Genomic DNA, 14,013 nt, shown 5'->3' with positions numbered 1-14,013 from the left:
TTAATCAACTGCACTTATATTAAAATGATCCAAAGGCATTCATATTTGATATGGTATGATCTAACAAATTGAAACATTTTAAATTCATGAACATTATTTATAGGAACATTAGAAAGCTGTTTAGATTTTGCATCCAGATAATTGTAGTCTTTTGTATAAGCTATGGTTTTTAATGTTTCCCCAATAGCATTTTTAGTAGCGAGTTCCAGTGTAGTGTATTAATAATAGTAAATTAAAACTCAAGCTGGTATAGAAGATTTTATTCAGCAAATTAATAAATATATAACCTAAAGAAACAATCATATTATCTTACATAAGAAATAAAACACAATAGTTATTGAATAACAGCAGTGATAAGAATCAACACTCTGTTAGCAAGAATATGGCCACCAGATTCAAGTTTCTGATAAAATTTTATTCTGATATAGTAATCTGTCTGATACACAGTCATACCCAGTCAGCAGATATTAAACTAGTTGCTTCAGCTGGTTTTTATTATATACCAATTATACATTTAATTGTATTGATATGTTTATAACTAAAGCATGTGTGCTAATTTGAAGTTAAATTTTTTATAATATTTTGCTTTATAAGCACAAAGTAAGTTAATAAAGTGAAGTAAATTTTAACTTTTAAAGTGCTACATTGCCATTTAAGATAAATCTGAAAAAAAATTCTCTTGTTCATCTGATGTTAGATTTTGGTATGAAATATGTTTACTTTGTTTAAGTCAAGCTTATTTTTTATATTCAATGTGTCAAATAGGTTTAGTACTGTATAAATTGAAGGTAAAATTCTGCTTTATAAATACTGTGTTAAAAATATTTAGAAATAGTAGACTTATTGTTAGGTGGTTTGGCGTCAATTTATTTTCTCAGTACATTTATCAAGCTATATATTGTAGATAATAATATTGATAAGGATCCTTGTTTATACACTTTTCTCTTTTCTTTTTTGGATTGAACTAGAAATTGGAGCAACTTCATTCAAATGTTATAGATTGCTTTATTCTAGTCTCTACGTCATGGATTAGCTTTAACCCAGTCTCTACATCTTCTTCTTTTAAAAGTTGATTTTCCAAAAAAAACTTAATAAATTTTAAATCCAGTTTTAACTTTTTGTTTTTGTTTTTTTACATCTTTTTGAATAATTAATAACACAACAACTGGTTGAAAAGAATTAATTCTTATTAAAAAATCAATAAGTGAATAAATTTCCTAACAAACATCATACATTTTAATGTTTTGTGGTGGAAAATTTCCGTATATATGTTTTTTCTGCCTACAAGTATGCGTACGCAGTTTTTTTTGAATTGGAAATATTGGAACTTCTTGAACTGTTTTAATTTTTTTTATATATTTAATATTCTAAAGAAAAAAGATCAAAAATACGATGCAAAAAAATTATAATGTATGTATGTATGTATATATATATATATATATATATATATATATATATATATATATATATATATATATATGTATGTATACTTACAGGCCTTACATAATGCTAAAACTTTTTTAATTAGTTGTTTTTTTTTTAAACAGTCTTTTAGAACATGCAGAAAACACTAAGCTGTAATTAATTGTTGTAAAAAACATTTGTGGAATATTTTTTTTTGTTAGATGTAGAAACAGATAGATAAATAAACTTTTTTCTATTTTCCGTTTTTTTTTTTTTTAATTATTTTTAATTTATTTTATTAAATTTAAATTAAATTTATTATTTAATATGAATTAAATGTAAATTTAATTTATTAAGTTTAATTAAAGTTCTATTAAAAATTTTAAAACATTTTGCTTTGCTATTTTTTTTACTTCTAAAATTTTCAAACTATGTTAAAGTAAAAAAAAAAAAATTTAATAAATTTAATTCAAGCTGTTTTAAAATGTTCGTATATATTTTAGTTTTGAAACTTTTTTCTCAAAAGTTTTTTTTTTTTCATTAATTTTTTGAATTGATCATAGACTAAACATTGATTAAAAATGGTTAATTAGTTTATGAGTAGTATGCAAAGATTTTGTTAAAGCCAAAATGTTAAAAAAAAGGTTGGTATTTTTTATTTATTTTTTGACCATTAAAATGAAAAACAATTATGGAGAACATTCTGTCTCCTCCAACTATCAACTAATCAGTCTTCTTTATTATTAGCAAGGTTTTTGAGTCTTTGATCAATAAATTTCTAACACTCCATTTTGAGTCTAATAACTTACTATCTGTATACTACCAGTATGGTTTTCAATCTTCTCATTCTATGGCTAATTGCTAACTGCTGTGACTGAAAAACTCTATTGTGTGTTAGATAGAGGTGGCGAAAAAGGGGCTATTGCACTAAATGTATCTAAAGCTTTTGATAAAGTTTGGAATTCTGGTTTTTTTTTATAAGCTTTCTTCTAATGGTGTATCTGTGGAAAGTTTTGAGGTTTTCAAATCATTTCTTTCTAACCACAGTATTAAAGTCATCCTCAAAGGCCAACATTATTCTTCATTTCCAGTAACTTGAGGCAACTTAAGGTTCTATCTTTGGTCCTGTTTTGTTTCTCATCTTTTTTTTTTTTTTTTTTTTTTTAGATTATTCACCTCCCCAAGGCCCGAGGGGGGCCACTACAGTCGAGGAGGATACTCATTTTTTTTTTTTTTTTTTTTAATATTTTTTTTTTTATTTTTTTAGTCATTATTCGTGGTGCAACCCTCTCTCTACTCTTTAACTCCGAAACACGAACCTTGCCGAGCAAGGCCGCTGCGCGGAGAAACTAAGTTGAGCGCGGTACTTCCAGGGACGTGGTGGGAGTCGAACTCCGAACCTCTCGCTTACAAAGCGAGCGCTCTTACCACTACACCACTACCGCATGAGCGCTCTTACCACTACACCACTACCGCATCTATACTAATAATCTTTTTTACAACCTTGCATCTAAAGTGGCTCTAGTTTCTGACAGATAAAGGCTTGCAGTAGCTTGTGAATTTAACCTCTAACAAAACTCATTTATTTAATGCAAACAGCTACCACAATACTGTCAATGTTTCTATATTAATAAATGGCAATCCTCTTACTAATTCCTCTTCTTTACGTCTCTTGGATTATCATTTACTACTGACCACATGGAAACCATATATACATTTAATTGCAATGTTAGCAAAGTTAGTTCTTTTTATTGTGCTTGTCATTATCTTACTTCTGATTCCATTCTCTACCTGTACAAATTTCTTGAGACTTTACCTCTACAAATGAGACATTACCTCAAATCTCCTATTCATCCCTGTATAGAATACTGTTGTCATATTTGGGCTGGTTCTTTTAATGGCAATCTTTCTCTTTTATATAAACTAGAAAAACAAATTGTAAACATAGTTGAACCTGTTTTATCTGCCAAGATTGAGTTTCTGCATATTTGTTATATTGCATCTCTTTCTCTTTTCTATAAATGCTTGCTGCTCAAAGGTGCTATTACCTCTAGTTCCATGAAAACTAAAGCCTCTAGTTCCACTAAAACTAAAGCTTGGCTTATCATTCAGCAAAGTCACATCCTTTTACTGTATCTGTTCCTGCATACTCTAAAAACTTTTATTTGTCTAGTTTTTTTTTCACTTCAATCCTTTAGAACATATTCCTAGATTCATGTTTTCCTGCTCAACCTGACTGAACAACCTACAACTTTTCAAGTCTTTTGTAAACCCTTATCTTGATTATTAACTTTATTCTTTGCTTTGTAGTAACTCCCAACCTAATAATGGTTGCTTAGTAACTCCCAACCTAATAGTGGTTGCCGGCAGCCTAATAGTGGTTGCTTGCAGCTTTTTTGAACAAATTAGAAATTAAAAAAAATAAAAAATAATTTCAATGCAGGTTTGACAAATACATTAAAAGATCTTGTATTTTTGTTATTTACTTTAGTTCAGGTTTGTTTTGAGTGAATTCTGTTTGTGCTGTTTTTCCTAGTTTCTCAGGTAAATGTTCTGGTTTTCTATAAGGGAAATGTAGTTTTCAGTAAGTTTTAGTAAGGGCAGGGTATTTTCAGTTTAAAAACTCTAGTGTTCTTTATTTTAGTACACCAAAATCCAAACAAACAAGTTGACATGCTAAAATAATAACTTTTAAATTAAAAATGGTATTTAAAACACAGCTGTTTTAAGGCGAACATACAGCTTCTTGTTATTTTTCAAATTATTTACTTAAGATATGTTACTTTCTAATTGTGGTGTTACTAAAACTTTTATAACTTTTGAAATATTACAGATAATTTTATTCTGAAAAAAGAAAGTAAAAAACGATAAAATGTTTTATCTTTTAACATTCAATAAAAAATCAAAACTTTCTTTGATTTTTGAATAAGCCTGCAGAAAAAACAAAATTAGTTGATTTTGAAAAATTTACTTTTATTTTTTAGAAAAAATAATCATAAAATATATATTTCTGTTGTTTTATATGTGTTACATAATCATTCATAAAAAATTAGTTTTCTGTAAGAATCAGGAAAAACAAAAGGTAATCCCAACTCATTAGCAATATTCTAATAATTTTAATTTTTATTTCGTTAATGTGAACTTGAATTTAACAAGGAAAGGTTTAGCTTTTGTTATTTTTTTATTTGAAGATACAATCTTTTATAATAAAAACATACTATAGTTTTAAGGTTATTTTTATACTTTTTTTTGCGAAAATTGTTTTGGTTTTTTTGCTAAGCTAGTGGCATAATGCCCAATTTTAATTTGCCTGAAACAGCCGTGAAAAGTGAAAAATTTAAGTGTTAAAATTTCTAAATATTAAAACGTTATTTCGACCAAAAAATCACACAAAGTATAATTAAAATAAAACTAAAGTTTCAATTTATTCCTTTATAAATCATTTGAAATCAACATGTTTTTTGTTACATGATATTTAAAATATCAAGTTCTCTGTTTCAACTTGGTATTTTTTTCTAAATTTTACCAAGTTGGACTCAACAACTATAATAAGTTGAATAACTTATTATTATTATTTTATTATATTAACTGTTTACTTAAAATAACTTATACTTGTTTACTTAAAATAAACAAGTATTATTTTTACATTTATGTAAATAATTATTTGTTATTCAACTAGCTGAACTTGTAGCAATCAAGTCTTTCTAATTGAACTTGTAGTAATCAAGTCTTTCTAATTAGGATAAAAAGTTGCAAACATAGTCTGAAAGTAACTCTGACTTGTCTAAACCTTTTTAGAAAAGATTAAAAAATATATTCTGAAGAAACCAAACTTCATTCTTACCAAATGAACATATTTTATATTATTATATTATGTTAACTGTCCGGACCCATAAAATACAGGTCTTGGTAAGTCTATTTAACAGCAACCATTTCTATACCTATTAACTTCTTTAAATCTTGTCAATTTAATTTTTTACAATATTTACACTTGTCAGTTACAAAAAAAAGGTATTTGTGTTCCTATTATTAATTGTGTCCCATTATGCATCATATTTTATTCTAAATATTTTTTTATTTTTTATTTATACAGGTATGATCTTGATTCAATAATGCATTATTCAAAAGATGCTGCTTCAAAAAATGGAAAAAATACAATTGATGTAATTGGTGATCCCCAGAGAGTCATCGGCCTAAGACATAATTTAAGTCAAATTGATAAATTACAACTAAGGCGTTTATACGTAAGAGCAATTTTCATAATGAAAAGTTTTTGATAGTTGTTTAATTTATTTTTGACTTTATATTGTGTTCTTTTGTTGCATCTTACATTTAATCTTTTTTTTATGCTACATTCAACATTTAATTAAATTTTAAATGCAATTTTTAATTGTATGTTAAGATTGCAAGTTGTATGCAATCTGGATTAAAGATGAATACTTAACTACTATTGCACATTTTTTTAATTTTTTATTTCTTTTTTGTTCTTTATTACAATGTTTAAGATACAAATATAAATATACAAGAGAAAAATTAAAAGTGAAGATATCGTAAAAATAAATAAATAATACATAAAGAACGGATATACTCAAAGAAGACCATTAGGTCTTGTCACAGAGAACCGCTGATGAAGAACTTGAAACTTTATACAAAGTATAAAGTTTCAAGTTCTTCATCAGCGAAAATTTATACAAAGTATAAAGGATCCTTATACAACTAAATTAAAGCGTTATGATTAAAAAATCCTTTTACAACTAGAAAATATAAATAAACAAAAAATTTTATTTATAAACAAGCGTTTTATTTAATAAATAGAAAGAAAGCAAGAGTCGCTTGTTAATTTAGAATCACTTCATCGAGAGTCGCTCGTAAATTTAAAAATCTTATAAAAATCAAATCCATACATACATGGTCAAGTGTATAAAGCACAAGAAAAATTTAAGTGCATTCATATACATATTCAGTTACATCACTGCATAAAAAATAAATATGTAAATTATTCAATGTTTAAAAATACAAAAATATATCATCAATAGACAAAATGATTTCCTTAAGCTTTTTTTTTGAATGATAGTTAACTCCATTCCAAACAAAAATCAAAATGTTTTAAAACTATTTTATTCCAAAGAGAAGCTCCACGAAATAAAAATGCTTGATTTTCCAAAATTAGTTAGGAAAAATGGTTGATGAATTAAATTATCATTTCTTAAGTTGTATTTATTTTTATCTTTTAAGGTATATAAATTATAGAAAGAAACTAGGTTGGAGTTAGTTTTACATTTGTACATAAAACAAAGAATATTAAAAGCATTTTGCTGATATATATCAAGAATTTTCATTTCAAATAAGAGAGGCTTTGCATGAGTAAATCTATCTTTAAAATTAACAAGACAAGCAACATGCTTTTGCTGATAATAAAGAAGCCTAAGTTTGGATTTATTAGCACTACACCAAGCAATATTTGCATAGTTTAAATGATAATGGATAAAGGAGTAATATAATTGAGTTAAATTACGTTTATTTAAAGTACTTCTAGCTTTATACAATATTCCTATACTTTTAGCAACTTTATTACACAAGAATTCTATCTGATATTTCCAATTAAGGTTTTGATTGATATAGATACCCAAAAAGTGTGTATTAATTACTCTTTTCATTAGAGTTTTGTCAATAAAAAGTAATGGTAAATTGCAAGGCAGAAGTTTTTTTTTAGAAGCTGGATGAAAAAGTATCCAATTAGTTTTTTCAACATTAAGTGAAAGCTTGTTTTTTTAAACCATTCAGAAATTTTTGTTAATTCGAAATTCATATTTTGAAATAATGTTGTAATGTTATTATCAGATAAAAAGAGGTTAGTGTCATCTGCAAACATGACAGCGATCAAGTTTGAAGCTTTATGTAAATCATTGATGCGATTGAGAAAGAGACAAGGCCCAAGTATAGAACCCTGGGGAACACCACAGGTTGTATTTAATAGATTGGATGGGTCAGTTAAATTACTATAAACAAACTGTTTACGGTTGCTTAAATAGCTTTTAAGTAACAGTAAAACATATCCTTCAATTCCATAATAATCAAGTTTCTTTAAGAGAATTTTTTTATCAATTGTATCAAAAGCTTTTGATAAGTTTATGAAAACTCTTAACGTGAATTGAGAATTTTCAAAAGATTCAGAAATATTGCAAATAATTTGGATTATTGCATGTTCTGTTGAGTTATTTTTTTTGAATCTGTATTGAATAACATATAGTATATTATTTGTAGAAAGGTGATTATAAATTACGTCGTATAAAATTCTCTGTAAAACTTTAGAAAAAACAGACAAAACAGAAATTGGGCAATAATTAGAAACATTGGTTTAACAACAATTAAAAACACTGTTTTATTGAACAATGTAAAACTTTAAATAGTACATCCTTTAGGGGTTCATAAGACTCAATGACAACATTACTATTACAACATCATGGCCAGCTGATTTATTACACTTAAGCATCTTAAAAGATTGCTCAAAATCTTCATAAGATAATTCATAAGATGTTAAAACCGAAGTAATTGAAAAATCATACTCATCTGTTTTATTAGTCACAAGAGGGATTTTATTAGCTAGATTAGGGCCAACAGAAACAAAAAATTTATTGAATTCACTACTTATTACAGTTGGATTAGAGGAAAATTTATCATTAATTTTTATGGTTTTGGGCAGTGAGTACAGTTTTATTTTTTGCATGTCAGTGAGTTCTCTAAGAATTTCCCATGTGTGTTTACAATTATGTTTCTTCATCTCAAGTAAATTTGAGTAGTACAATTTTTTTTAATTTTTACTTTGTCTTTCAAATTTTTTGACATAATTTTTATAAAGAATCTTAATTGTTTTGGTTCTTAAGTATTTGATGTATAATTTTTGCTTAACTTTAGAGGATCTTCTAAGATCTTTTGTGATCCATGGTGATATTAGGCTCTTGGTTTTTTTATTTAATGTACATTTAGAAAGTTTATGTCATATATTTCATAAAAAGTTTTAATGAAAGCCTCATAAATTTGATTAACATCTGTAGATATTATAATTTGATTCAAATAAAGCAGAGATATTTATAACTCTTGTTGGCTTATTAATTAAAGGAATTCCCCCATGTTCAAATACATCATTATAAGATTTATTTATTCCACAATTTGTGTGGTATTGAAAACAATCTAAATTAATATCACCTATTAAATAGTATAAATTTTTTTCTTGACTGCTTTTTCTTAAAATATCATTAAAAAATATATAAAAATTTCCAATTTTACCCGAAGGTGGTTGATAGCAACAACTTAAAATTAAATTTTTGTTTTTTGTTGTTATGATTTCAATTGTCTCTTTGTCCTTATCAGAATTACTCATGTCAGACCTCATAATATACCTCAAACATTCTTTAATATAAATTATTAAACCATCGCCTTGCTTTCTATTTTTACTCTCTAAAGAAATTTTATTAAAACCTGGTAACAGTTATTTTTGCAAGAAATTACGTCAACAGAGCTACACCAAGTTTCTGACACCAGGCTTTGCTTCGGCAAGTTCAACTAAAACTTTGTCATATTCATCACTTATAAAATCGACAGATTTTTTTAAATTGTTAATTTCCAGTTTCAGAACTTTATTTTCATCTTATAAAGTATTCACTTGATTCTCCAACTTTTCAATCGTTAAAAATTTTGATAATCGCAAAGTTCAAAAAAAATTTTTTAATTGAGCAGTAATAAAAATTTTTACCATTTTCGACTTGTTTAGTTGCAGTTCAAACATGTCTGTTCACGGTGAATGTTTGCAGCGAATAATTCAATTTATATTTATTATGTATGAGTGATAAAAATATAATGAAAATATAAAATTAGTTATTTTGATAATTATTAATTTAATAAAATAAAAATAAAAAAAATAAAAAAACTACTGAAATTCATATAACAGAAACTTACCTGCCCATTTTTTGGTTTTTGTAATTTATGTAAGACTTTATGTCTAGATATAATTTGATAAATATATGGTTAAATGTATAATTTAATAAATATATGGTTAAATAACCCAATATAATTAAACCCATAGAAAACCTCAAGTGTTCACTGCTCGTGTGTGACCATTGGACCTATGGAAAATGTTTAGAAATAGAGAAAATAGAGAAAGTTCTAAGAGTTTTTACTACGTTTTACATAATATCGTATAAAAAAAATTATATTAATGAATTCGTCCCACTTATCTAAATTTTCACTTCATCTTTTACTTATTTAAATGTAACTTTTATCTTACAAGCACCCAATCTTTTACCTTACAAACACCCTCGTCCTTTACCTTCCAACTAAAAATACTTGTAATGTATGTTTGGTGATTGTTACTTTTTCTGGAGTTTTTTTCGGAATATAAAAGAAAATAAAAATGAATAATTTTAAATATCTTTTTAATATCAATTTAATGTGAATTTCAAAAATTAATTTGACTTAAATTTTTTAAATTTTTTAATTTCAACTTTAAGTTTGTTTTTCTTATTCAATAACATTTTTAACTTTCTTTCTAAGAACCTCTTTTTTTAACTTCCTTTCCTAAAATTTCTTCTTAGTTCTGAGTTTAGTTACATGCAAGCTTTAAACGTTTATTTATAAAAAATGTTTTAAATATAATTATTAAAATTATTTAGGTTTTGAAAAAAACATTTTTTTATATATTTATATAAAATATATGTAAATTTAATTATCCTTGAACCTTTTTTATGCATTAATTTGTCTTTGTAATTTTTTTGTAAGTTTTAACATGTAAACTGTAATAAAAAATATTTTCTGGAATTTATAAATTTTGTTGTATTATTTAAAAAAATTTAATTTTGTTATAATTTTTTTTTTTATCTTGAGCATCATAATAACAATAAATAATAATAAGTAAATAAAACAAACTAGGTTGACAAATTTATATTATAATGAATCGTTTGTTTATTTAAAGATGGGTTTTCCCATTTAATATGGAGTGCTTCTTTCATTTTCAATTTGTTTTTGTTGGAGCAGTATCCAAAATTTTAAAACAATTATAGTTACTTAGATTTTTACAATGCTTGTAAACATTAGGTTGTTTGTCACTTATAAGATGCTCATGAATCCTTGTAGTTAAGTGTCTGGAGGTTTCTCCAAATATAACTGGCATTACATCCAGCACAAAAAAATTTGTAAACAAAATTGGATTTGAGAAGCTTAGGAAATGGATCTTTTATACATAAACTGTTTTGCAATATATATATATATATATATATATATATATATATATATATATATATATATATATATATATATATATATATATATATATATATATATATATATATATATATATATATATATATATATATATATTTACTTACTTTATTTACTTTATTGTTATAATATGTATATTTATATATATAAATATATATATATACATATATATATACTAGCTGGAGTTACCCGGCGTTGCCCGGGCCAATATTTAAACTGGCTTACCTGGTATCTGTACACAAAAATGGGCCCAAAAAATGGTCCCCCTGACCCCGGGGGTCGGGGTATGGGGTCAAAACCCAGCTAAGAACCTTCTCCCCCTCGAGGACTACCCCCATGCCAAATTTCATCGAGATCGGTCCGGCGGTTTGGATTTCTATAGAGAACAAACAAACACACAAACACACATTGCCCTTTATATATATTAGGATATACTAGCTGGAGTTACCCGGCGTTGCCCGGGCCAATATTTAAACTGGCTTACCTGATATCTGTACACAAAAATGGGCCCAAAAAATGGTCCCCCCTGACCCCGGGGGTCGGGGTACGGGGTCAAAACCCAGCTAAGAACCTTCTCCCCCTCGAGCACTACCCCCATGCCAAATTTCATCGAGATCGGTGGATTTCTATAGAGAACAAACAAACACACACGCAAACACACATTGCCCTTTATATATATTAAGATTAAGATAAGATAAGAAGATAAGATAGCTGGAGTTACCCGGCGTTGCCCGGGCCAATGTTTAAACTGGCTTACCTGATATCTGTACACAAAGATGGGCCCAAAGAATGGTCCCCTTGACCCCGGGGTACGGGGTCAAAACCCAGCTAAGAACCTTCTCCCCCTCGAGGACTACCCCTATGCCAAATTTCATCGAGATCGGTCCGGCGGTTTGGATTTCTATAGAGAACAAACAAACAAACACACACACATTGCCCTTTATATATATTAAGATAAGATATATATATATATATATATATATACATATATATATATTATAACAATACAAAATATTGCATTTATAACAATACAAAATATAACTTTTGTTTTTTTTTTTTTTTTTTTTTTTTTTTTGTTATTCACCTCCTCAAGGCCAAGAAGGCCACTACAGATGAAGAGGCTACTTAATAGTGGTTATAACCCTCTCCCAATTCTATAACTGTATTTATATAATTGTAATTTAGATAACAATATATAACAACATAATTGTAATTTATGTAGCTATATATTTATATATCAACATATTACTACATAGTTTACAATAGCAAAAAATGTATAATGAAGCATAAATTACTTAACAATACAATAAAATTGTTAATTTTTTTGTTTTTATTTAGTGTACGTTAGAAGAACAACAAAAATACAGGAATTTGCGCAAAAAAAACTGGAATATCATGTGAGTATTTTTTATCTATTAAACTTGCTATCCTGAGGTTTTACCCCTTTAATTTTAGCAACTTTAGTGTTAAAATTATGGTACTTTGCTTTAAGCCAAACAGCTGTTTTCACTAACATTTATTTATAACTTTTGAACAGAGCATGCTATTGTATTTATTTATCTTAATATTTTATTTTTGTCTTCAGACCATGTCTCAATAAGAATTGTACTATCCACGGTCCGGGTAGATTTATTGCTGCAACTCAAGATACTTACTAACAAGGAATAGATTAAAATATATAATTTGTTTTATAATGGTCTGTGTTAACTTTCTTTAGTGAGAAAACTATTTATTATTTCTAAAAGCATTAATTCAATCCTCTGAAATCACCGATCCCAACCACTGAAAGCATCTGTCTGATCCTCTAAAAAAATATTATTTTAAAGCAGCTGTACTACAACAAGGCCTCTATTATGGATGTTCAATGTATTACAGAATAATACAAGTTGTAATATACAAATACTAAATAATTATAAATAATCATGGTCTGTAAAAATCGCTACCAGTGGTTCCCAAGGAAACTCTTTAGGGGGATAATTATATATATATGATAGATTAACTTGGCAAAATATCAAGAATTTCTACTTTGTCCAAGGGAGATATTTAGATTTAAGGGTTTTGCTAAAAACACCCTTAAATTAGCAAGTTTCAAATGAAAATTTTTTTTCTTTTAACATAACATTTTTCTTAACAGTTTTACCAAAAAGAGAAGTACTATAATAAATTTTACAAAAGAGCCAGAAAACCAGTACCAGTAGAAAGCCAGTAGTACAATAGTAGTACAATAATAATAATAATAGTAGTACAATAGTGCTACATGACAGTGTATACAAAGATGTCAGTCAAAACAAAACAAAAACTGAACAAGGTCTAAAGAATGAAGAGTTCTTGATTATTATTTGCATAGTACCTTTACAACTCATTAAACTATATAATAATATAAACATTGTAATATTGTTCATCCAAAATGTACTGCCAATATATTAAAAATAAAAAAATACATTACTATATGTAGAGATGATAAATAATCTTCAGACTTGTTTAAAACGTCGTGGACATATGATAATTTGGTAAAAGAGTTTCAAATCTAATGATAAATTTTCATTTTTTTCTTTGTTTGATCCACAATTTTTTTTAAAGTTTTTTCCAGATAAGGTGAATGATACCGAGTTGATATATTTCTTTAGTTCACCAAGATATTTTTTGACACCAATATAAACATAGAAGAGTTTGTTATTCAGTTTCACGATTCTAAGAAGTTAAAGGATTTGAAATTAAAAAATTATAAATCCGCGTTTTTAAAGTTTTATAAAATTTGTTAAATAACTTTTATTATTAGCCACTATTTAACTAAAATTATATGAAAAGAGTAAATATATCTTAATAAAAAGTACTGTGCATCGAGACGTAAACTTCTTAGTTGAATGCTCATCTGTATATATAAATAAATATATATACGTGTATATATAAATAAATATATATACGTGTATATATATATATATATATATATATATATATATATATATATATATATATATATATATATATATATATATATATATATATATATATATATATATATATATATATACACACTGAGAGAGAGAGTGAAAATAATTATAATAATAATTTTAATAGGAATCAATAATTTATAAGAATCAATGTCTACAATATTGTTTTTTTTTTAGAAGCAAAAACTTGTATGCGTCCGGATTTCATCAATTAGAAGATTTAAAATGTCTAAGCTAATTTTTTATCTGGCGTTCACTTACAACCGCGATATTGTAAAGATAATGTGTAACATTAATATTATGATATGCATATATATTATGTATTCAATATGTGTAACTTTAATATCGTGGAGTTTATATTGGTTTGGAGTCATCTAAAATTAAA

General features: G+C 26.3%; 1 protein-coding gene and 1 long non-coding RNA gene across 4 annotated transcripts in view; one reads left to right on the top strand and one right to left on the bottom strand.

Annotated features, from left to right (window-relative positions):
- The window catches only part of LOC136092443 (uncharacterized), an 83,884-nt gene extending 70,298 nt beyond the window's left edge, over nt 1-13,586 (bottom strand). Inside the window, exons 1-2 of the long non-coding RNA XR_010644398.1 lie at nt 13,512-13,586; nt 13,124-13,368 (exon numbers count right to left, since the gene is read on the bottom strand). This is a non-coding gene — a long non-coding RNA (uncharacterized LOC136092443). The remainder of the gene's footprint in view (nt 1-13,123; nt 13,369-13,511) is intronic.
- The window catches only part of LOC100204491 (low choriolytic enzyme), a 94,284-nt gene extending 80,271 nt beyond the window's left edge, over nt 1-14,013 (top strand). For all 3 annotated transcript variants that reach the window (XM_065820685.1, XM_065820687.1, XM_065820686.1), the window contains exons 8-10: nt 5,498-5,648; nt 12,016-12,074; nt 13,806-14,013. In XM_065820685.1, the coding sequence (XP_065676757.1) occupies nt 5,498-5,648; nt 12,016-12,074; nt 13,806-13,866 (271 nt within the window). In that variant the 3' untranslated portion in view covers nt 13,867-14,013. The remainder of the gene's footprint in view (nt 1-5,497; nt 5,649-12,015; nt 12,075-13,805) is intronic.

Source organism: Hydra vulgaris, chromosome 15 (genome assembly GCF_038396675.1).
Source record: "Hydra vulgaris chromosome 15, alternate assembly HydraT2T_AEP".
Classification (NCBI taxonomy): domain Eukaryota; kingdom Metazoa; phylum Cnidaria; class Hydrozoa; order Anthoathecata; family Hydridae; genus Hydra; species Hydra vulgaris.
Note: the sequence above shows the minus strand (reverse complement) of the source record. Positions and strands in the feature narration are given on the sequence as shown.